General features: G+C 38.8%; 1 protein-coding gene across 1 annotated transcript in view; it reads left to right on the forward strand.

Annotated features, from left to right (window-relative positions):
* Positions 1–25337, forward strand: part of LOC139168875 (synaptotagmin-1) — a 455513-nt gene extending 430176 nt beyond the window's left edge. The window contains exons 9-10 of the mRNA XM_070754642.1: positions 22930–23063; positions 24930–25337. Of these exons, the coding sequence (XP_070610743.1) occupies positions 22930–23063; positions 24930–25136 (341 nt within the window). The 3' untranslated portion in view covers positions 25137–25337. The remainder of the gene's footprint in view (positions 1–22929; positions 23064–24929) is intronic.
* The last annotated feature ends 986 nt before the right edge of the window (positions 25338–26323 follow it).

Raw genomic sequence — 26323 nt, forward strand, 5'->3', positions numbered from 1 at the left:
TATCTGCAGTATCTGGATTGAAACTATTTTATTTCTTCAGATTTCTCATGTTTTGTGTCACATTTCAGTGCCGTTTTGGTGAAAATCATGTGTATCAGGTAGCAAAATTGTTAATTCACTATCCATTTGTATTACTGCATTACTGGAAAATTTGAGAAGTCTTTAGGCTGTAAGCTGATGGAACACATTATTGGACACCATGTCTATTTTATAGCTTTGGTGATAATCCTATAAGTCAGTAAAAGAAAATGTAAGATTGTAGTTTAAGGTACCAGAGGTCTTGTTCAATGCTTAACATGCTAAATGCAATAAATAGATGATATAAGGAGAGAGTAGGTGAAAGATACAGAGAGAGATGGATTAATTATGTGCTAGTACAATATAAAGAGTAAAATTTACTTTGAACTGTACTTTTTCAGCATACCAAATGTTTGTGGAACAATAGAAATGTAATGTGTTCTGCCTCAGTATGAATGTGCAGAGCTACAAGCATTGTCCACCAAATTAATTGAATCATGCATGCATGCACCCTTAGAATAAGCTGCCTTGACCCCTCTGATCCAATACCTTCATACCACAATGTTCTTCCCCTCCCTGAAATTCCTGGTACGGTTGAAATGGTATGCCCCCACCAGCCCATATGCTTCCCAGAAATCCTCTCTGCTATTGAATTGCACTTTCCATCCCATCTTTCTGTAGTTGGATCAGCTGAGAGAAGCACTACTTATTCCATAAGAAATTTAAATCTTTACTATCTACAACAGCAAAGGCAGAGAGCTCACACAAAATTAGAAAGCAAAAAGACAATGAACAGGTGTTTTCTAAATAAAGTTGTCACACTCAGCTTCAAGATTTCTCACACAAGCACACCAAAATAATTTCACACTGTGCAGATCTCAGTAAAGCTATAATATAACTAGTTTCACTGATCTTAGCTTGATTTCTAGAGTGCTAACTCCAAATATGTTTCAGTCAGTGGATGCTTTTTCTGTTACCTGGCTTCTAGAAAGCCATAGCAATGATCTATTTTACCTTATTGCCAGTTTGCTTTCTTCCGTGCCACATGGCTGTGCCTCATGGGCATGCACATGTACAGTGTTGAAAAAATCTCCACCCCAAAATCCCAAAACAAAATGCTGATGCATGCACAGTGCCAGAAACTCGGCTTCTGTGCATGCATGAAAGAGGAAAAAAAACTCAGAATTTTTTCTTTAAAAAATCATTTTTTTTAAAAAAAGATGGTGGTGCACCAAGTGAACCAGTTCCGTGATGTTATCATGACATCACCAGTGGGTTGCTAACAGTTTGGGTGAACCAGTCCAAACCAGAAGGAACCCACCTCTGATTCAAACGCACCAAAGATAAAAGCAAAATGTATTCCTTCAAGGGAGGAAAATTAATTGGTCTTAGCATTTGGTTTTCTCATGATTCAGTTTTATCAACCTAGTACCTGGATTGACAAGTCAAGTTATTTTTCTATTGACACGTCTAATTTCTGATGTGGAATTTTCCCACATTCACTACAGAAAATGGTTTCTTTTTTCATCCAGGAAAATATAATTTATATAACTGCCCATTTCCCACAAGTAACATTTAAAAACTCACGATATGTAACCCGAGGTATCAGAGGGAAAAACAATGACCCTCATTATAGAAAAACATGCATCAACAACAGAGCTCATCTAACATTCTCACTCAAATGCCTAGAGAAATAGCTTGGTCTTCAATGTTATGTTAGGAACCTTTAATAGCTTTAGTAGTATATCTGAACAAATTAATAATTGTTTCCACTTTTGTTACACAATTCCCATCCCATTGTATTTTATATATATGCTGTAAAGTGAATGAATATATATTGCAAGAAAAAGAGCAGAAGCTATAAGTATCCCAATTACTTCATCCATGAGCACTTGCAACCAACATCTTACTATCTTCTCCAGAACATCTCCAAAAAGTGGGTATTGGAGACTACAAATTTATCCAACAGAACTTGCTTGAGAGACAGTTGCTCTAGAACAGGGTGCATTGCTTTTTCCTTTCAAGCAATGGGCATGTTCCTTCTGTCAAAAAAAGGATTACTCTGTTCTCAAATCTAATCAGCCATCACTCACTGGTTAACCAAAGGAGGCAGCAAAGATTAGCAGCCCTGCATGTGACTCAAGATCATGTTTCAGAGAACCCTACCCACTTCCCTAGAATTTACAAGGTCATTGACTTCATATCATATCAGCCCAGTCATCCAATTGGTTCTGACCATGTAGCATCTAAAGCCAAGTAGATTTGAGCCGGCAAAGGTTTTTCTTATTTTGAGTGTTCCGGGCGGGTTGGCAGGGGGATGGAGATCTTTTGTATAGGTATAAATTATCCTATATAAATTTTGCTACTGGATGACGTTCAGTGGATGCAAGAACAGCAATCTATTTTACCAGCATTATTGTTAGAATTTGGCCCAAATCTGTACAGCCAATCATATTTATGCCTTATCTTACATCATAATTTCTTCTGCTGTTTCATACTAAAGTTCATCACTAATGCATTAGAAACATGGTTATCTAGAGAGTCCTTTGAATTCCAATGCATTGCTCTTAGATCAGTAGGATAATCTCCCAAAACCTGTTGAAAAGCAGCTGGATCCATAAGATATCTACAGCAACCCATCTTAATCAATTATCTACAAACAGAAATCAATGGGACCAACCAATCTCATTATTAATATAAAGTGATCTGACCACAACAAAGATGACAGAAATATTCACTCTCAGATTACAAGCCATAAATTCCAGAGTTAAGAGGCAAAAAAAATGCTCATGAGCAATGATATGGTTTGTACATCTGTAGTATCCCTAGTTTTTTTCTGTTGTCCAGTTTAAAATTCAGAGATTTTTAGCTCTGGATTTTGTAACTCACAGAAAATGATAACTCCTCCTTCCCCATGTTTTAGTCAGTAGTGTTTTGTAAACAGGTACTTTGAGATTTTTATTAAAATGAGCAGGATAAGTGCTTAATTTGGCATGAATTTCTTTATTCCAGAATGTTTGAAAATATATAGACACTGTTTTGCTTACTTTTATAATCCTCCATACATAGCTAGAGTTACACAGTTGAAATACTTGTACACAAGTTTTCTTGGTATTTCAAAAAAAAGTATTGCATCTTAGTGCTTGTTGTGAGAAGCATTTTTTTAATTCCTCATTTGATTCAGACAACTAGTGTAGCCTTTTTTCTGAAGTCTTATCTAAGATTTGTACCATATACTATATTTTACTATTATTTTTAGCCACTACTAAAGATGGCAGATATCAGGTAAAAAATAGGTTTGACCTCTGTGTGCTTTCAAAATGAGATATATATTGGAGATTTGATTGATGTCATTTAGGATATAGGAGATAGGTGTCAATAAATCATACAAATGAAACAATACAATCAGTCATACAGTCTAATCCTGAAATACGTTTTTGCTTAGTTTAAAAATAAGCCGTAAAACTTATTTGTTCCAAAACTGAGACAAACTTGGGAAATTTGTCATATGCTGTTGTTGCATGAAAAGCTACAGAGAAAAATTAGATGCCTCTATTTTCTTTTTTCCTCGTTTCTTTGATTGGATGCCTTTGCCTTTCCTGTGTCATTGTTTTGATACTTGGAGCTTGATAAATTGCACAATAAAGTAACTTCACCTACATTCTTAGACATCAAAGTTCTGCATATTTATTAAAACTTTTACAATATTGTCAATAGAATAATAACTTTAACAATGCAAGAATTGTTATTAAAATATAAAATGATGATACAGCCCAGTTTATTCTTTACATTTGGGATTTGTGTTATTTTGAAATTACATGCATGAAATATTTTATAATTCATTTTAATAAATCTCTTTCTCACTTTCCTAACAAACATTCTTCCATACTAACATTTTGTTCTACAAAATTTAAGCCACAGATTGAATCCAAGTTAGATGCAGGTTGAAAAATATAGGCAATGAGCTCAGTTGGAAATAAAATTCCAAAAGTACCACCTATTAAGTATTGATGGGGTAGACTAGAAAATCTCTAATCCCATTAAATCCTATGAATCATTGCAAACTACAAACTAAGAACAGTTACATTGCTAGAATTATTATGCTGTATTATCCATTTTCATTTCAGCTATCTTTAAATTTCATTTCCCTGAACAGTTCAGTTTATGCAGTGTGTTCGCATAGCCACCTTTCTGCGATAGAAATAATTATTTCAGTTTTGTATGTGTTTAAAATGAAATACTGTCTGATCCACACAAGTTATGCAGTGAAATATTTATTAATCTTTATGATGGTTCTTTTGTTTCTTTGATCCAAAACAAGAAACAACAGTGTTTATTTATAGAATGTATTTATATTGTGCCTTATGTCTAAAGAATAGTCTCATTGCTTTCTCTATCTTCTCAGTGATGAGCACATTAAATTGCATTTTTTGTTAAGAATTGATAATGATTTACTATTCTACTTCTCCTTAAAGAAGCTGAGTTAAAAGCCAAACTGAACTTTGGAGTTACTAAGGTTAGAAATCCATTATACTGAACCCTTTTCCTCTTTGACTATGAAGTGCATTGCTTTACACCAGCGTTTCCCAACCAGTGTGCCGTGGCACACTAGTGTGCCGTGGGACATGGTCAGGTGTGCCGCAAGCCCGGCCTGGCTGGAGCTTCCTTGGCGGTGACGGGCGCCCGCACAGCCATTAGGAAACCCCCCCGCAGAAATTTTTGAAGTGGCACAAAGCCACGCAGTCCTGAATCACTCCCTTCTCCAGCCAGCAAAGTTGGCTGCCCAGGAAAGCACCGCGTTTTAAAAGTGCACGTTTAAAAAGCGATCCGCTTTCCCAGGCAGCCCGCTTGCTGGCCGGAGAAGCGAGCGATCCAGGACTGCGTGGCTTCGCGCCGTGATGACAACGGCGCCGTGGTGGCCTTCAAGTGCCGCCCTTCGTGGTGCCCCACCACCCGTTCCTGTAAGTAGAAGTCGGGTGGGGTACCAGGAGGCGGAGGCAGCGCGTGGCCGGGCGCTGAGCGCCATGGATGCCTGGGAGGGTGAAGGGGTGAATGTGGCCGCTGCCTCTTAGGCGGAGGCGAAGGCGACGGCGGAGTCCGCGCTGGGGCCATGCGGGGCCGCTGATCCAGGGGGGCGCGGACCGGCAAACCGCCCTCCACTCTCTCTCCGCTCTCTCTCTTTGTTGCCGGCGTGGTGCACGAGAGAGAAAGAGAGAGAGAGAAAGCAAGAAAGAAATCAAGAGAGAGAGAGAGAAAGCAAGGGAGGGAGAGAGAGAAAGAGTGTGTGAGAGAGAAAGAAAGAGAGAGAAAGAAAGAAAGAGAGGAAGAGAGAGAGAAAGAAAGAAAGAAAGAGAGATAGAAAAAGAAAGCAAGAGAGAAAGAGAAAGAGAGAAGGAAAGCAAGAGAGAAAGAAAGCAAGAGAGAGAGAGAAAGCAAGGGAGAGAGAGTGTGTGTGAGAGAGAAAGCAAGAGAGAGAAAGAAAGCAAGAAATAGAGAAAGAGGGAGAGAGAAAGAAAGCAAGAGAGAGAGAGAGAGAGAAAGCAAGGGAGAGAGAAAGAGAGAGAATGAGAGATAGCAAGAGAGAGAAAGAGAGAAAGAGGAAGGGAAGGAGGGTGAGAGAAAGAGCAAAAAAGAGAGGAAGGAAGAAAGAAAGAGGGATGGAGAGAGAGAGGGAGAGAGAAATAGGGTGAAAGGGAGGAAGAGAGGGTTTTTTTGTCCAAACTTTTTTAGCCCCCCGCCCCCGCTCAATGTTCCCCAGGATTTTGTAAATGGGAATAATGTGCCGCGGCTCAAAAAAGGTTGGGAAACACTGCTTTACACAATCATTTTCCTCTCAGACTACAATTTTTATAGAGGTTTCCTATGTGAACATTTCCCCTTGTGCTCTCAAAATCTGATTGAAAAATTGTGGATGTGAAAAGATTCTTGTGACATCCCTGGGAGCATGATTCAATTGCTACTAAAAAAAAAAAGTAGTAAATTCTGGCTGAGAAGTTTGATGCGCCTCAAGCACTGTCTTAATGGTTACATTTCCCTCCAAGTTCCAATCCTGTTCAAGGCATAGTTTGAATTGAAACAAAATGTTCCAAACTCTGCCTGTCCTCACATGATACGTTTTTTTTTTTTAAAAATCCTTAGCTAACAATTGCACTCGTTCCCATACTCTCTTGGATTTTTAACCAAACTGTGTGGCTTGCTGTGTCATTGAAATGTGTAACAGTCACTACTTAGATTTCTGAAAACTCTACTTGTTCCTAACATTTGACCTGAGCTATAAATTTGGAAAGCTGTAAAGCTGGGTTAAAAGGCCCTGTGCAACAGCAGGGAAAAATTATAGCATGAAGCATCATTAACTACATTTTTCAACTTATTAAGTCCTACAAAAACAATCAGAGTTAAAGTATTCATAATTTCTTTTGGATATTTTATTCCAGAGTTCCACATATCACCATAATTTTAAATTTGCTTATTTATTAATGTAATACACTATATGTGATTGCTTCAACCTTTTCCCTTTGCAATTGCCTTTATTATATCCCTCCCATAATATATAAGACTTTCTTAAACGTAATAGCGAAGTTATTTCTTATTCATCCATTAGATTTCATATTTCAACTTTCCTCCAAATCCTCAGGATAGCCTACCCAGTTTCTTGAAATTCAAGCAATGGGATCCACATCCATGACTGTGTATATGCTAGAATTTGGAAATTGAAAATACACTGGATAAATTACACTAGAAGACGTGTTCTGCTGGCATGTCTCAGCCACCCGTAATTACAGAGTAATTAGTCCAGAAAGACACACACACCACACCATAGAAGGAAAACCCAAAAATCTTTATCAACAGAAAAACAGAAACAGCTCCCTTTTTAAATGTCAAAGGGATTTGCAATCCAAATTCTCACCCAATAACTGGGAAATTGACTCCAATTCGAAAAGTCCAGAAAGTCCACACACAATCTTGAACAGCAAAAACCACGATCTTGACGAAACTATGAATCAGATAAAATGCCATGAGGCTAAAACAGCAGGCTGCTCTTTTATCTGTAGCACTAATTACAGCAGCCCCACCTAACCACAGGTGGCCTCATTTATCTCCTATAATAATCCTTCAGTTGTTGTCTCCTATGCATCACTCTACTCATGCGTGGATGTGTCATAAATTCTTGTTCAGAATCCAGAGATGATAAGGATGATTGATCTCCTCCTAGGCTGTCTGCCAAACTCCCCTCTTCCAAGTCACCCCCACCTTCTTCTTCTGAGGAAACTTCACTACCTGACTCTGTCGGCAATAAAACAGGCCTATGACATGTTGATGTTTCCCCTGCATTCCTTGGGGCAGGAGCTGGGCCAGAGCCAGCCACAACAAGACGTAAGCCTCAGAAATGAAAGTAGCTTAATTTTACCAGAATTGGGTCACAAATAAAGGAAAAGCCCTGAGTATTAATTGGCCCCAGTTTCTAAGATACAGCTTCACAAGTCAAAATTCCATCAAAATAATTTAAACCTATACCTTTTCTGCAAATTTGATGCAGCAGTGAGAATGATGCCACACCAATCATTGTACATTTATCTTTCATGTAATATTACATGCTTTTTGCATTAAAAACTGACAAATTCTAACATCAGATTAAACAACAAGGTTCCATCTTTATTCAGTATCTAAATTATGCTTTTTGACTTCTCTCTTGTGAACTACAGTAGGATCATTTCTGGGGCGATTCCAGCAGTAATTGGCAAGCATGGACCGAGTCTATTTCCATTGATAACTGATGGAATCTTTCCCCATGGTCATCAGTCACAGCCCCACAGTTCGAAGGGAAATAGTATAAATGTGAATGGAAGAAGTAAATTTTCAGTGACATGTTTGTACCGAGCGCTTTATGGAACCTAAGCAAATTTTCCATGTTTTTCATAGTCATTTGCCTTTCTATTTTCAAAGTGAAGATAAATTTATACACTTCCTTATGGTACCATTTTCATTGTTCTACCATATTTTGTGGAGACGTTATGAGGCATCATGATCATTAGACATTCCCTCCCTTGTAGTAAAAAGTACTACCCTATAAATCTTTATTGTGAAATATCTTGAAAACTTTAGCCAATCAGAACCTTTATCAACTGTTTTCTAATTCATCTAATCAAAGTATGTAAAAATTTACACATTTTATCCCAGAGGTTGATTTTTAGGCAAGTGTATTTGCACCTTATTCCTTTCAGTGTATACTTACAATGCAACTTTCACAAACAATCATGTCAATTCTGAGGATAGGAAACTGGTCCCTGGTTGATGAGTAAACAGAACTTTATTGTTTTGTAGTGTAAAATATTATTATAAGCACATTTCTCCAAGTAATTTAGTTGCACTCTTTTCCCCATCACGCCAACTTGGTAGAATTGGCTTTTGATTTAAGTACAAAAGTTTCAACTTCTGGGTTTTATTCCAAAAAGACTATTTGAGATAAAATGTATTTTACTGAGCTGCAGGTTACAGTGAGCTAGCTATTTTTTCCTGAATCCCACATCTGTCCATCCATAATTTATTTTATGATAGATGAGATGTATCAGTCAGGACTGATTCTTGAATCCTTTCCTTTTAAATTAATTTACCCTTTTGTATTGAACCTTGATACTTTTCAGAGCCTCTGAAAATGTAACAATTCAAATTAATCTTAAACAAGGTTGAACCATTTTATTTTCCCAGACTAAAATATCTCCAATGAATAGATCATTGGCTTACTGCTAGTTTAACAGTACTGACTCCCATCCATTGTTCCTATTTCAGGAATGTTTATCCTTCTAGATATAATCCCAGATGTGCAGAAGAATGTTGGATGAAACAGGACGAAGCATGTTTTGCTTCAGAACTTTGTATTTATGTTAGGCAGACAAATTTTGTTCCAATACAGAATTTTAAATGAGTGTTTAATAAGATAGATGTATCTTATTGCCTGTAATCAGTGATGGGCTACCAAAATTTTTACTACCACACTGTGGGCGTGGCTTATGCATTTTGTTTCAACATCTTTCAGTGCAAATTGGGTGCTCTGGGGTGGAGCTCCAAATTTTGCTACCGGAACTGCATTCCTGACCGTTCCTGTAGGAGCCCACCACTGTCTGTAATGCCATTGTAATGCACACGATGATGCATAAGAGATACAAGAGATATAAGAGGCTGTTGGGGTCTGGATGGGTGTCAACAGACTCAAACTCAACCTGGATAAGACGGAGTGGCTGTGGGTTCTGCCTCCCAAGGACAACTCCATCTGTCCATCCATAACCCTGGGGGGGAATTATTGACCCCCTCAGAGAGGGTACGCAACTTGGGCGTCCTCCTCGATCCACAGCTCACATTAGCAAACCATCTTTCAGCTGTGGCGAGGAGGGCGTTTGCCCAGGTTCGCCTGGTGCACCAGTTGCGGCCCTATCTGGATTGGGAGTCACTACTCACAGTCACTCATGCCCTCATCACCTTGAGATTCGACTACTGTAATGCTCTCTACATGGGGCTACCTTTGAAAAGTGTTCGGAAACTTCAGATCGTGCAGAATGCAGCTGCGAGAGCAATCATGGGCTTTCCAAAGTATGCCCATGTTACACCAACACTCCGCAGTCTGCATTGGTTGCCAATCAATTGACCTATAAAGCCCTTCATGGCATCGGACCAGAATATCTCCGGGACCGACTTCTGCCGCACGAATCCCAGCGACCGATTAGGTCCCATAGAGTTGGCCTTCTCCGGGTCCTGTCGACTAAACAATGTTGTCTGGCAGGTCCCAGGGGAAGAGCCTTCTCTGTGGCGGCCCCAACCTTCTGGAACCAGCTCCCCCCTGAGATTAGAATTGCCCCCACCCTCCTTGCCTTTCGTAAACTGCTTAAAACCCACCTCTGCCGTCAGGCATGGGGAAACTGAAATAACTTCCCGAGGCCTATATTGTTTATGTATGGTGTGTTGTGTGCATGTTTTTAAATTATGGGTTTTTAGTTTAAATTATTAGATTTGTATTACATTGTTTTGCCACTATTGTTGTGAGCCACCCTGAGTCCATGGAGAGGGTCGGCATACAAATTTAATAAATAATAATAATAATAATAATAATAATAATAATAATAATAATAATAATAATATATACAGTATGCGTAGACTGGAGTTTCTGCACTTCAGACACACAAACATCATCAATATTTACGTTTTCTCTACCATGTTATACAGGAGATATAAGTAGAAATAATACTGCTTACTGTCTACCAGATTTGTTTAGAGCCTTGGTGGTTAGAGTGTAGTATTTCAAGCTACTTCTGCTGATCACCAGCTGCCAGCAGTTTGGCAGATCAAATCTCAGTAGGCTCAAGGTTGACTTAGCCTTCCATCCTTCCAAGGTTGGTAAAATGAGGACCCTGATTGTTGGGGGCAATATACCTACTCTCTGTAAACTGCTTAGAGAGGGCTGTAAACAGTGAAGGGCTACCAAAATTTTTACTATCACACTGTGGGCATGGCTTATGCAGGACACCCTGCATTTTCTTTCAACATCTTGCAGTGCAAATTGAGTGCTCTGGGGTGGAGCTCAATTTTTGCTACCCCACTTCACCCCCCCCCCATCTGGGCAGTAGCCCACCCCTGGCTGTAAAGCATTGTGAAGTAGTATATAACTCTTAATTATATTGCTATTGCTATTGTTTTTTCAATCATTTATGAATATCTGGAGAACATTCTCTCTTCCAATTTTCCCAAGACATCATTAAATATCTGAAATTATTCTAAGTGCACAGTTAATGTTCAAAATGCTGTAGGTGGCATGCTAAGTAGAAATAAACAATTTACTCAGATTATGAAAGGAACATGTGCCACATGCCTGTGACAGAAACAAAAGAAGAATAAACGTAATGCAGTAAGTTCTAAGGATAATATGAGCCGCCCCGAGTCTTGTGAGTCGCCTTATTATTATAATGGGTAAAGGGTCTCAGAAATAAATAATAAACAGGAAATTCATTGCTCTGAATTTGGGCGGGTTCAACATTCAGTTACGGCTTCTCTTTGCTAGTTAGAGATGTACATTTCTTTCCTTAACCAGTTTAATAGTCTTTGTGGGTCCTCCTGCTCCTGCTGGCAATAAGACCTGGATTTCATCTCCAGGATCTGCTTCTGGCCATAGTTGCCATAGAAACCTAAAGATAGAGTGCTGTGAAGTACAACATTGATGTAACCCCAGTTGTTGCACCATTCCTTCAAAAAAGTGCCTCCCCTTGTTCCTTTCTTGAAGAAATTTAGTTCCTTTCCACCATAGTTTTCCTTTTATGTAACAAATAATGATTTAGGTCAGTCATGTATGTAATTTTTCTAATCATATTAAAGGTTATTTCTGATGTCTTCGTTATCTTTTCTCACACACAAACATAGAGAAAGAAAATTCTTAAGACAAATTATCCCTACTTTGAAAGTCACATCCTGAGTAATGTTCTCAAAAGACAGAGGTTGGCTGCTGTCATTGAAATACCGTATTTGGGGGAGTGTAAGATGCACCTGTTTCCTCCCTAAAATGTAGCTTTTTTTCAAAGCTTTTCTTTTTCAACCCTAACTAGGTGCTAACAATCTTCCCAGCTCTTGCCTGCTTGCAAGCTCTTTCATTGTTACTCTCTGTGAATAATGTTTTCCAAGCCCTAAGTTTTTGCGGGCTTTTTTTTTGCATTGCTCTACTTGCTCTGAATGATTCTTTCCAGCCCTAAGAAGGTGCTAACGATGTTCCCAGCTCTTACCAGCTTGCAAGCTCTTTAATTGTTATTCTCTGCGAAGAATGCTAAGTCTTTGCAGGCTTTTTTCATTGCTCTACTTGCTCCATATATGTTTCTTTCCAGCTCTAACGAGATGCTAAGAGTTCCCAGCTCTTACCAGCCTGCAAGCTCTTTCATTGTTACTCTCTCTGAATCAGCCCTAACCAAAATAATGTGCTGAAGCTGGCCAGACTAAGGACACTATCCAGATAAATATCTGCTAGGCAGATTCCCCCCCCCCCCATTTTCATCCCCCAAAACTAAGGTGCGACTTATACTCCAAAAAATACGGCATGTTTGTCTTTTAATTCTTTATGGGGGCTTTTGAACCCTCTAATACAGCTAAAGCAGTGGTGAGTTTCAAAAAATACATTACTACCGGCTTTGTGGCCGTGAGTTAACGGGCATGGTGTAGATTGGTGGGCATGGCAGGGGAAGGATACTGTAAAATTTCCATTCCCTCCCCACTCCAGGGGAAGGTTACTGCAAAATCCCCATTTCCTCCCGATAAGTTGGGATTCGGGAGGTAGAGAATAGATGGGGCAGGGTCAGTCAGAGGTGCTATTTACTGGCTCTCTGAACTACTCAAAATTTCGACCACTGCTTCTCCAGAACTGGTAAGAACCTGCTGAAACCCACCTCTGAGGTGAAGGCAGTGAAGGGCTACCAAAATTTTTACTGCCACACTGTGAGCGTGGCTTATGCAGGACGCCCTGCATATTCTTTCAATATCTTTCAGTGCAAATTGGGTGCTCTGGAGTGGATCTCCATTTTCACTACCCCACTGCATTCCCCCCCTCCATCCGGGCAGTAGTCCACCCCTGGCTGAAAGCTATAAATACGTCACCCTATTGGTCTGTCAGGACACATGATACCAGCAAGCCCTTCTACAACTACATTTCTCTTCAGGCTTTGACTTCAGCCAGGATGGAAAAGTATGAGAGACAATTTCACTCCCAAACTTGTTGTATAACTGAACATTTACTAATGCAAGATATAATGGCTGTGCTGGTTGATAGACCAGTCATTTGTCAGCTGCCCAATCTTCCCCCAGCCATGCATAGCCATTGGAAGAGAAACAATAGATAGATCTACTGTATTTTGAAACAGAACATATGTTTTTTCTTCTCAGAATCCAATGAAGAATGTTTAGAGATACATGCCTTTTTTCAAACTTCAGTGTTTCTTTGTGATCTCATATAGCACATAAAATTCTGTATTTATCGATTTCTCTTTATTTCCCTATAAATTGCTGCAATTTAAGGAAGACTTATGCCAGAATCAGAGTTTCTCACTTATGAAATTTTAAATCAAATATATGCCTCCCATTTGTAATTCTCCCGTGTTGTTCATTACTTATTCCATATTTTTTCTTACTTGAAAAGAATATCTGATAAAATTGGATTGGTTCTTAGTGTCTTATAATTGATATTATTAAAACTGGATTCTTGTAGAAAATAAAAATGCTATCAAACATAAAGAATCAGGATCATTCATGTTGGTTGCACTATAAAAATTATTGAAGCTTATGCACAAGAATCTGGTCAACTAATGGTCAGCACTAAATTGGTGTTAGACAAGGGTCACTGGAATTCAGAGGGTAGGCAACAAGGTTCCATCTAATTTTTATTTATTTATTTATTTTGGTGTGTGCGGAAAAGTACAGTGTCTGAGCAGGACATTTTCATGCCTGAGCACCTGAAATTTTTTCACAGATGTCGCCCAAGACAACAACAAAATCAGTGATTGATTTCACAAAATCTCCTTTGCAGAATGTGTTCAGCAGAACAGCTGTATGGGATTTCAGTTTGAGATTGTTTTTATTTTGGTTTGTACTTCACACCTAAACAAACAAACAAATAAAAAATATTTTTGCTGATAATGAAAAAAATGCAGCTTTTTTGCTCTCTGAAGCTATCTCACCAGGATTTGAACCTGTGGGGTTTAGTTTACAAAGCGGTAGCTTTAACATCTTGACCACAGGATCTCATTCATTCAGCTTGTTGCAGGGAAGAGCCATATGATTTTTTTTTCTGTTGAATCATCTTGGTATACCCAAATAAAGGAAGAAACACACCACTTCTTTTTTGCCTATCGGTTCACTGTATTTCCACTGTATTTTTTTTTCTTTCCTCAACAAGTATCCTTCTGGTATCCCAAATTAATGTGAGAATTTTTTTCAATGTTCACATATCCTCCAATAAGAATTATGGTGGCACTGGAACTCTGCTGATGATTGGCCCAAAGTCACCCATTTTTCATGGCTAAGGCAGGACTAGAACTCCAGTCCCCTGATTGGCTGCAAGTTGCCCATTTGGCTTTTATTTGACGGTGGCATTAAATCTTCAGTGATTTAGGGGGTAAAGTCCTTCATCTGGCTTTAATTCCTGGACTCTCCCCAGACATTCCTTCCCCCCCCCCAGACAAAAGACTCCTTCTGCAGCTGCGCCTCCCAGCTGCTCTCCCCCCCCCCTCATTCAACCCTGCCCCACTGTCTCACTCCGCGTCAGGCAGGGCCAGTGCTGGCAAGCATCAGTCTGAGATCCCTCCCTTCCTGCCCACTGCCTTTTCTCCCCCCCCTTGGGGCTGGCTGAGCAGAGAGGAATGGAAGGGAGGGGTCTGCGGGGATGGCTGGCTGGGGTTCTCTGCGCTTCTTCCCTGTTGCCTTCTGGGACACATTGGGGCCTCAAAGGCTGCGAAAAGGGGGTACAGATGGAAAAAGCCAGTCTTGGGAAGTTGGGAAGAGCTGAGAGCAGGAGAAGCGGCAGGCAAGCAGGCAGGCATGGGCTTCAGAGGAGAAATACGGTCTTTGCAGGAGCGGAGGAGGATTTTTTTCCATCCAAGAAGTTGGGTGGGAGAAGAAACGGCTCCCGCAGATGGAGCAGGTGAGATGAAGAGCAGCAACAGCAGCAGAAGGGCAAACTTAGATACTCTTGGAAGGGGGGAGGAGGCTGAGAGGGATAGGAATCTCCTGGGGGGGAAGGTGGGGGGGAGGTATGTTCCCCATGGCTGTACCACTCTGCGCGACACATGAAAAGTGCTGCACGGAGATTTCTTATTGTCTACGTGCTGCCGCACCCACGCACTTTACAGGGAACAGTGGTGGGCAATGCAAGGACTCTATACTAATGATGCATTTTACTCCACCACCACCACCACCACCCCAGGTTAGCCTATTCTTCTCTACAGATGTTCAGTTCACGTATGTAGACATTACTTAGGAATGGTAGTTTAGATTAAATTGGATAAGCCAAGAACCATCTGAAATATGCTTTTGTATACAACTCTGTTGTAATGATCATTTACACATCTTCCCCCTATTCCCTAATTTTCAGGTCCAAATCAGGTGCCTTCAATGTTCATATGAAGATATATTTCCAGTGTGCATAGAAAAAGAAAGAGTGAAAGAGATTACAATGTGGTTTCACAACTAAGTGGCATTGCAGTAGAATACCAAAGATTAAGCCTTATACTAGGAATGCTTTCTGAATTTGGAAGCCTGTTTTGGCAACATGCAAAGTTTATTTTGTATTTAGCTGAATGCAAAAATATGCTATTAAGATAGCACATAATTGAGCCCTCAACCTTAGGAATTTTGCACAACATGGCAAAGCAGCAAGGAAATTGTATGGTAGAGCTTCTTATTAAACTGCTTTTTCAGTGTTTGTTCACTATATTGCAAAAGTACTAATCTGTAGAGCAATACTTTTTGTAATAAGATGGGAGAATCGTGAGTATCAACCTCTCTCTCTACTTCTTCCCCCCAAAATACAAACAAATAAGAGCTGCATAATGTACTTCAGTGCATTATTTGAACTATGTGTATCAGCCCACAGGACTTGCACATCTTTATTAAAGATCAGTATCTTCGTATTCAATGCATAACCATTGTGTCCTAGCCTTGTCATTCACTTTCACTATTTTCTTTCTTTAGTATTCTGCCCGTGTAACTATTCATGAAAATAGGTTTTTCTCTTTTTGAATAAGAGAATGTAAAAATATATAGTACCTACAGTTTAATTTTCACATTAAAAACTCTGTCACTCAAGCTTTTGTTTGAAGGAATACTTAATTCTCTCCTGATGCATCCGCAGACTCTACCTTATCCATGTACATTTGATGCTCCTAATGCATAATTCATGTAACTGTGTTACTGCCTACAAAATACTTTATTTTTTACTTGCCTGTCACATCAAGAAGTTTGTTCATTATTTGCTAAATTAAATCTTTCTTGTCTACAAAGCCACTTGCCATGGATATTGGAGACACGTTTTGTCACTGTGCAGTGGCAGTTCTGAGATCAAGATTACTGTATATATATACCTCAGCTTTCATTTCAATTGAGACACAAGTCCTTTGTTTGCCTCTAAGTAATGAACTGACATCGTTTGCCATTAAATGGCAGTAAAACAAAGCATGTCAGTTGAACTGCTTTTAAAAGCTTCTCGATTAGTCCTCCCTTGAGATAGTCTTGTAAAATCAGTAATGTACAATACTAATTTGAATTTTTCAGCTTCTGCCAGTCTTCCATGTGTTGAATGTTAATTAGAGCAACTGAAAGAGCAATATTTTTCACTTAGCTCTTGTTCTCCTAAGGATAGGGCTATAATGAAAAGCCAAGTCCTTCTCATTACAATATAGTACGGAGCATCCAGTGATGGGCTACCAAAATTTTTACTACCACACTGTGGGTGTGGCTTCTGCAGGATGCCCTGCATTTTGTTTCAACGTATTTCAATGCAAATTGAGTCCTCTGGGGTGGACTACAGCTACCCCACTGCATTCCCCCCTGTCCCGGCAGTAGCCTACCCCTGATTATCTACTATATAAAGTGTATGTACAGAGAGAGAGAGAGAGATCTTCTAAAATTATATACATTCAAACTCATTTACTGCGATAGGAAAAATATACCCAGAGCCAAGAAAGGGAAAAAAAGGGGGAAATCAAAATTTTGCTACCGGTACTGTGTACCTGACCAAAATTTTGCTACCAGTACTGCGTACCTTCACTACTCGTAGGAGCCCATCACTGGGAGTATCCCATCAGGAGAATCAGAAATACCAGCCTTTAAAAGGGACTACTAGCACTAACAGCCAATGGCTGCACTCAAAAGATTTCAGTGACTTCAGGCTCTGTGTTTTAGATTTATTTTTCTTATTAGCTGGCTTGCATCTGTTACTGTTCAGGGATAGCCCAATGCTTGAACAGGAGTCTGTTTCATCCAAAGTCAGTGCAGATAGAGAGGGGGAAAAATAGGGAAAGAGGGCAGAATTGCGAAACGACAGCACAAATGTACAGATTTCCTGGCCACAGACATTGCAAAATCAATTATTATAATTATTTTATATTTTTCTCGTACTCATCCAGTTGACAATTGACATGCCGTGTTGTTATGTAGATTTAAACTATTTTTATCCTCTTCTTTGAATATGAATGCATTAATCAAACAGTCTCCATTTCTGATTTACTTAACTATCATAAAATTTGGATACCTTTTACAATTTCTGTTTAAGCAGTGAATATAGTGTCCTTTTCATAAAAATGTTTGATTTCTAGATTAGGAAATAGCACAAAAATAATGAAATATAGATTATATCCTAGAAAATTATTGACTGCCATTTGTTAATGTGAAACTACTCATAATTTTTATTTTATTTTTATTTATTTATTTATTTTGTCCAATACACAATAATACACAATGAAGCTTATAGAGATATAGTAAAAAAGATATAGGAGATATAGGAGAGACTATAGGACAGGGGACGGAAGGCACTCTAGTGCGCTTATGTACGCCCCTTACTGACCTCTTAGGAATCTGGAGAGGTCAACTGTGGATAGTCTAAGGGTAAAGTGTTGAGGGTTAGGGGATGACACTACAGAGTCATTATTAATTGATTGAAATTTAGGTTTGGTTTGATTTTTTTTAATAAACTTGGAAGTACAATTAGACCTTACTTAATAACTCTTTATTCAGAGAACATTTGAAGTTACATTGACATTACTGAACAAATGGTACTGATGCTTGGTCTCTGAAGTTATTGTTGTTGCAGCCCCTTTGCGAAATATGGTCAAATTTTGACTGCTCAGCAATCTGCCTGCATTTACAACTATATGATGTTCTTCAAGTTCTATTTGCAACTTCCACTTGTAGTGGTCATGTAGCTTTTGGTACCCCAGATTTCGTATCCCAAACTTCATTAAGATAAAGAACAGATAAATCCTCAAAACTTGCCTCTGTAAATATAGCTTTTTCCCCCCCTGCCTTGTATGTCAGCCTCAGACCATACTAAGCCAAAGGAGCTAAATAGTCATGTATTAAACTGTACTTTACATTTAAAAGTGTGTTTTGACAGGAACTTTCTTTCCCTTTCATTATTCAGAGCAAAACTGGATTATCAGAAAGAGAACAATGAACATGATAGCATGAAATGAGATAAGCCTATGCTAACATTAAACTTTAAATTTTCTGAAAAACAATAGGATCATCAAGACCAAAGGAGGAATAGTGCACTGATGACCCAGAGACCATTAAACAACAAGAACTAGCTATGTTAAAATGGTAGACCTGATCCACAGAGAAAGCTTGTGCAAATATATTATTTCCTAGAACTGGAACTGCACTCTATTAAATCTTGGCTGCTATAATATTAGGCAACTTGTTTTGTTTGAGCTAATGAAAAATGGATTTATTTTAATCTAGGATTCTTATTTCCCAATAGTATCTAGACAGGTATCTCAAAGAACATTTATCTTAAGGTAAAATTCAAATTGCTATTCCTTGGAGCCAGGGTGGGCACGGCCAGCTAAATTTTACTCCTGTCAGGGGTGCCTGTGGGGGCCCAAGTGCTCTGCCAGCAAAAACAGACTCCCAAGCTCCATTTTTTTACTATAACGGCCTCATGCAACCCTCTGCCAGCAAAAATGGAGCTCTGGAGGGCTGCCTGCAGCCCTCACAAGCTCCATTTTGACTGGCAGAAGCACTGTGCCAGTTTTTTGCTGTTTTCAGGGTGGATTGTGGGCTAGATCTAAGTGCTCTGTGGGCTGAATCCAGCCTTTGGGCCTTGAATTAAACTCCTGCTCTAGGAATTGGAATACCACCACCGTTTACAATATGGAAATTCTACCTGTAATTGGTTTAGAATCAAATTTGAGTGCCATGTTTCTCTACAAATCTGTCTAGTCCTAGTGCTTGTTATGCATACATTACACATAAGAACACACACATAAGCAATTAGGACAAATATAATTTTTTTTTGCCAATGAACACATCTAAAATGTGAAATAATCTTCAGTAACAATGGGAAGAGACAGTGTAATGTTCATTTACCTCATCCACTGCTGTCAATTTTTTTTAATTCATGTCCAATAGGAGTAGCAAAATGACCTATATCTGTTTGTCAGAATTAAGCCTTTTCTGAAGTCTTACATTGGAGGAAAATCTATTAAGAGAGAACACTTCAATGTACACTTTAAGGAAAAAGTACCCTCATATAATTTGCAATATTCAGTGCAGTACATTATTACTTGACATAATAGAAACATAGAAGATTGATGGTAGAAAAGAACCTCATAGTCCATCTAGTCTGCCCTTATACTATTTCCTGTATTTTATCTTAGGATGGATATATGTTTATCCCAGGCATGTTTAAATTCAGCTGCTGTGGATTTACCAACCACGTCTGCTGGAAGTTTGTTCCAAGCACCTACTACTCTTTCAGTAAAATCATATTTTCTCACGTTACTTATAATCTTTCCCCCAACTAACCTCAGATTGTGCCCCCCTTGTTCTTGTTTCCTATTAAATACATTTCTCTCCTGAGCCTAATTTAACCCTTTAACATATTTAAATGTTTCGATCATGTCCCCCCTTTCCCTTCTGTCCTCCAGACTATATAGATTGAGTTCATTAAGTCTTTCCTGATAAGTTTTATGCTTAAGACCTTCCACCATTTTTGTAGCCCATCTTTGGACCCATTCAATTTTATCAATATCTTTTTGTAGGTGAGGTCCCCAGAACTGAACACAGTAGTCCAAATGCTCTATACAGCGGGATCACAATCTCCCTCTTCCTGCGTGTTATACCTCTAGCTATGCAACCAAGCATTATATTTGCTTTTCCTACCGTCTGACTGCACTGTTCACCCATTTTGAGACTGTCAGAAATCACTACCCCTAAATCCTTCTCTTATGAAGTTTTTGCTAGCACAGAACTGCTAATACAATACTCAGATTGAGGATTCCTTTTGCCCAAGTGCATTATTTTACATTTGGAAACATTAAACTGCAGTTTCCATTGCTTTGACCACTTATCTAGTAAAGCTAAATCATTTGTCATATTATAGACGCCACCAGGAATATCAACCCTATTGCACACTTTAGAGTCATCGGCAAATAGGCAAACCTTTCCTACCAAACCTTCCACTATGTCACTCACAAAGATATTAAAAAGAATAGGACCCAGAATAGACCCTTATGGCACACTGCTTATAACCAGGCTCTGCTCAGAATACTCACCATTAACAACAACCCTCTGATATCTTTGCTTCAGCCAGCTGCAAATCCACTGAATTATCCAGGGATTAAGTTCAATCTTCACTAATTTATCTATCAGTTCTTTTAATTGCCCTATTTGAATAATTGCCCTATTTGAATAGTTGCTGGACAATCATACAGGTTTTGATAATAGCGTAAGACCTGCATCCTTTATAAAAGCCACTCCATCAGTCTCCTGTTTATTTTGTCACTATCTCATTTTTATTAGAAGGTTCACTTTAGAAGATTTAGCCAATATTGCCAAAAATGTTTATTTTTATTTATTTATCACATTTTGGAACCATCATCTTCCTCAAAGAGGAACCACTTGGGGCAATATACAATAAAATTTCAAAACATAAAATTAGTATATAAAAGTTAAAAATTCTAAAAAGAGCAATAATAATTAATAAAAATTAATTAAAGAGTGAAGGGAAGGATTTCAGGGTGCTAACCAGCACTGTGGCTCCTCTGGGCTCCCCTTGGAAAGCTGCAGAACCATGTTTTCACTCCTTTCTGGAAGACCAGGACAATGGGGGCCCCATGGGGCAGGAGCAACAATAGATAAGGCTCTCTTTCTGGTGTAAGTTCTTTAACTGATAGGTTCTCGACATACCTTCCCTGCCTGACCAGGTAGGAAGGGCTGATGTAATGGGACAAAGGTAGCCTGGCTCTTTGTCAAGTAGAGCTTTAAATTCAATAATAATAATAACAACAGAGTTGGAAGGGACCTTGGAGGTCTTCTAGTTCAACCCCCTGCTTAGACAGGAAACACTACACTACTTCAGACAGGTGGTTATCCAACATCTTCTTAAAAACTTCCAGTGTTAGAGCATTCACATCTTCTGGAGGCAAGCTATTCCACTGATTAATTGTTCTAAATGTCAGGAAATTTCTTCTTAGTTCTAAGTTACTTCTCTCCTTGATTAGTTTCCACCCATTGCTTCTTGTTCTAACCTCAGGTGCTTTGGAGAATAGGTTGACTCCTTCTTCTTTGTGGCAACCCCTGAGATATTGGAACATTACTATCATGTCTCCCCTGGTCCTTCTTTTCATCAAACTAGCGATGCCCTGCAACCTTTCTTCTTGTTTGTTTGTTTGTTTGTTTGTTTGTTTGTTTGTTTGTTTGTTTGATTGATTTATATGCCACCTCTCTCTGAGGACTTGGGGTGGCTTACAAAATATTAAAAAAGAACAATAAAATACAATACGCTAAATCCAATTAAGTAAAATTAAATAAACTACTATAAAATAATTAACTATATTAAAAATCAATCATACCCATTCAAACAGCAATCATACATAACATTCGTTGGCTAGGGGCCCCAAGCCTGGTGGCATAAACGAGTCTTAAAACTCTTACGGAAGGCAAGGAGGCAGGGGGCAGTGCGAATCTCCAGGGGGAGCTGATTCCAGAGGGTCCTCCCCCCCAGAGAAGGCTGTTTTCCTAGGTCCTACCAAACAACATTGTCTAGTTGACAGGACATGGAGAAGGCCAACTCTGTGGGACCTAACCGGTCGCTGGGACCATGCGCCAGAAGGCAGTCCCGAAAGTATTCTGGTCCAATGCCATGTAGGGTTTTATTGGTCATAACCAACACTTTGAATTGTGTCCAGAAACCAATTGGCAGCCAATGCAGTACTTGGAGTGTTGGAGAAACATTGGTGTACCTAGGCAGGCCCATGACCACTCGCCAGCTGCGTTCTGCACCATTTGCATTTTCCAAACACACTTAATGTTCTAGCCTCCAGTCCCCTAAATCTTTGTTGCTCTTGTATGTACTCTGCACTCTTTACAGAGTCTCACCATCCTTTTTGCATCGTGGCAACCAAAACTGAATGCAGTATTCCAAGTGTGGCCTTACCAAGGCCTTATAAAGTAATATTAACACTTTGCGTGTTCTTGATTCTATCCCTCTGTTAATGCAGCCTACAACTGTGTTGGCTTCTTTGGCAGCTGCTGCACACTGCTGGCTCATATTTAAATGGTTGTCCACTAGGACTCCAAGATCCCTCTCACAGTTACTACTGTTGAGCAGTGGACCACATATACTGTACTAAACTGTACTGTACTAAACTACTACTATAAGAAAAGCATTTTGCTTTTCTTGCCTAAATGTAGACTGTTACTTTTTTCACCACTGAATTTCATTTTGTTAGCTAACACCCATTGTTCAAGTTTGTCAAGATCCTTCTGTATTTTGTACCTATTATTCTGAAGTGTTGGCTACTCCTGCCAGTTTGATGTCATCTGCAAATTTGATGAGTTCCCATCTATCTCTTCGTCCAAGTCATTGATGAAGACGTTGAAGAGTACTGGGCCTAAAACAGAGCCTTGGGGTATTTTACTGCATATATCTCTCCATGTAGATGCAATTCCATTGAGTAATACATGTTGAGTGCAGTTGGTTAGCCAGTTTTGAATCCATCTGGTGGTGTTGCTGTGCATCTCATATTTTTCTACTTTATCTCATAGTAGTTATGGCTTACTTTGTCAAAAGCCTTACTGAAGTCCAAGTAAACAACATCAACAGCATTCCTCTGGTCCACTAGTTTTGTCACCATATTTTCACATTTCTGAAAACCTGTTTCTGTCGTTGTTTAGATCCCTATGTGAAAATTCATCTGATGCAGAATGGGAAACGGTTGAAGAAGAAGAAGACAACAATTAAGAAGAACACTCTGAATCCTTATTACAATGAATCATTCAGCTTTGAAGTACCATTTGAGCAAATCCAGGTAATACTTGTACTGTAATTCCTTCTTCACCTTGAAATTCTGCTCCTCTTCACAGGTACCTTCATTAATACCTATGCAACAGTCCTGCATAGGATTAAACACGGGAGATTGCTACAAAAAGTAAAAAATGAACAATACAGTACTTAGGAACATCAATTCTTCAAACAGGCAGCAGATAATGAATATTTATTATTTATTCAGCAGCAATGGATGCTAAATAGAAAATTCAGTGGTGATTTTATTCCAGTAGTTCCGGGGGGAAAATAGTTTTGTTGTTTTCCATTCTTTCAGATTATTTTATCAAATCAAAATTATTTAAAGGTGTGCTGTAATAGTTACTGTATAACATTCTTCTGCTAAACTGCATAACTAAAACCATACTTATAAGTAAATAATAGGTGTTGACAATTCCAGAGTATTTAGCTTAGTTTTGTGCTTTTATCTAATTTCAAAAACCTTCTGAAGGTAAACAGTTTTCACTTCTGACAATTAAAAAAAAAAGAAATATGAGATAAAACCAGAAGACAAAAAAGAAAACATTAAAAAGCTTAGAAGGAGGAAAAGTGGTAATCCATCTTTCACTGTGGCCCTTCTATTATTCCTTAAATCCCAGTCACTTTTGGCATATGGGTCTCTATGAATTACTCCCAAACAAATGCAGTTCTTGGCAGAAAAGCAGGGCTGTCCATTCTGATTTACAGAATCACAGCTTAACTTCCCAGTTTGATATATACCATATTTTTAGTAGTATAAGACACAGTGGATAATAAGATGCACCTTAGATTTAGGGAAAAAATAATCTGCCTACCAATTATTCATCTGGCTAGTCCTTAGTCTAGTCAGCTTCAGCACATTAGTTTCCTGGGTTTGAGCACTTGTGCTTGCTTTTTATTCCCTGGTTGGGGATAAAAAACAGTATCTAAAACACTTCTCTCTCTCTTTGGAGAGAAAAACAATAAGAAAAGCAGGCAAAGGAAAGATTGCTTCTCTAGCAAAGCACGGAAGATCGCTTCACTCTTTAGCATCTCATTAGGGCTGAAAAGAAGGCAGAAGATTGGTTGCTAGAAAAACATGGAAGATTGCTTCACTGGCATTAGGGCTGAAAAAAGGCTTCTAAAACCCAGAAGCCCAGCTGATTGTTGTAGGAGGCAGCTGTGAAAAAAGCAAGCAAAGGGAAGATGGCCTAGCTAGCAAAGCACGGAAGATCGCGTCATTCATTAGCACCTTGTTAGGGGTGAAAAAAAGCTTAGTAAAAGCTACATTTGGAGTATAAGATGCACCCAAATTTTCAGCCTTTGTAAGTGAGTAAAATGATGAATCTTATATGGTAAATGTAGTGATAAGGGTCATAATCTGCTTCAGCGCAATTTTACCAAGCCACTGAGGCTGAAGCATTGTTACAACAGACTGCAGGGAGATTCATCCGTTCATATTGTATCTGTTGATTTAAACACAAAGTTTTCATTTAAAAATATGTGTCTCTATGCCCAACCATAAGACTTACATTTCTGGTACATAAATATTTTAGAAGAGTGATTTGGCAGTGCAATCTCATTACTGAAGCATTGGCACCATCCCAGGCAAGATTATTGCAACTTTTTCAATATCCAGTTTAGAGAGAAATTAGAATAGAAGAAGAGGCTCAGTTGTATATGCTGAAAAACTGCCAATGATAAGATTTTTCGAGCAGGATTTATCAAATATAATTCCTAGGAGGCTGCAGGAAAATCAAGGTAAACCACATCTGAGCTTCCCATATATTGTTGCTGACTTACTTCACAGATTGTGCTAGCTCTGACAATATCACTAGCAAAATGTATGGATTTGCATTTTTCAACCTTGCTTTGTTCTCTTTCCGTTGTTTAGAAAGTGCAAGTTGTTGTGACTGTTTTGGACTATGACAAGATTGGCAAGAATGATGCCATTGGCAAAGTCTTTGTGGGCTACAACAGCACTGGCGCGGAGCTACGACATTGGTCAGACATGTTGGCCAACCCAAGGCGACCCATTGCACAGTGGCATACCTTACAGCCAGAGGAAGAAGTAGATGCCATGCTTGCCGTCAAGAAGTAGGAAGAAAGTGAAATGTGAAAAGGAGACCTTTCTGCATTTGCCCATATAGTGCTCTTTAGCCAGTATCTGTAAATACCTCAGTAATATGGGTCCTTTTATTTCCAGCCATGCATCCCCAACACAGATCAGTGGTACTTCTACTCTTGTTTTAATTTGCACAACTTTAATGTAGAAACAGCCCTATAAGGCACTCCATCTCACCACTGGCCTCAGATCTACTCTTCTTTTAAGCAATATGTGTAGATAGAGCATGACAGAAATTATTTATTGTATCACACAGTTGTACATACCAGTATCTAAAAATTTATTTCTAGTCTGTTTATTTGTTTGTCGTAAACGTTTCCTAATCTGTGTATATCTAGATGTTTTTAATAAGATGTTATATTTTAAATTATGTACATTGACTGAGATATAGGAGAGCTGATAATTATATTATAGGGTAATTATTGTCTGCATTCCAGCAAAAATTCCAACTTGTAAGGCACTAGTAGTGTTACACTGACATCTTAAAGGACAACTTAAATCTGAGCTTTCAACTGAACCATTACAATATCAAGATATGCTCTTGAAGGAATGAATCCACTGGTAGACTTTTCTCGTGGGCAATTTTGCATGATCTGAGCAGGACTGACTTCTAGGAAGCATAGCAGAAGCTGATAGATCACTTTTTTTTCCTCTTTCTCTCTCTGTATATATATGTGTGTGTGTGTATAGACAAAACTGAAATCATGGCTTTACACTTAGAAATGAAGGTACAGTTACATCAAGGGTGGGAGGTGGGAGCATGAAATATTACACATAGCAACATATAAACTATGTGTGGGAATCATTTCAGGGTTATGTAGCAGCAGCAGCCGTCGCCCTGCTACTACCCGTGCAAACATATATACTTGAAGACAAGTAGCTCTCCTTTATCACCTTTATACAAATTTGCATACTGTGAATCCCATTTGTGCTCTCACATTCTCTAATTCTAATGAGTTTGCACATTAGACTTTGTAACAAAATATTTTATTATACTAAGCCAGATGAGAAGGAATGCAGAATATTTTTTAAAGCAAAAAAAAATAAAAATAACAGCCGTGTGTGTTTATTATACAAAAGTAGTTTCATGGTGACGAGACAGTATTGTACAATCCCATCAGAAGAGGACAAAAAATTAGCCATATTTCTGAATGCACTTCAAA

This window comes from Erythrolamprus reginae, chromosome 6 (assembly GCF_031021105.1).
Source record: "Erythrolamprus reginae isolate rEryReg1 chromosome 6, rEryReg1.hap1, whole genome shotgun sequence".
NCBI classification, from domain to species: Eukaryota; Metazoa; Chordata; class Lepidosauria; order Squamata; family Dipsadidae; genus Erythrolamprus; species Erythrolamprus reginae.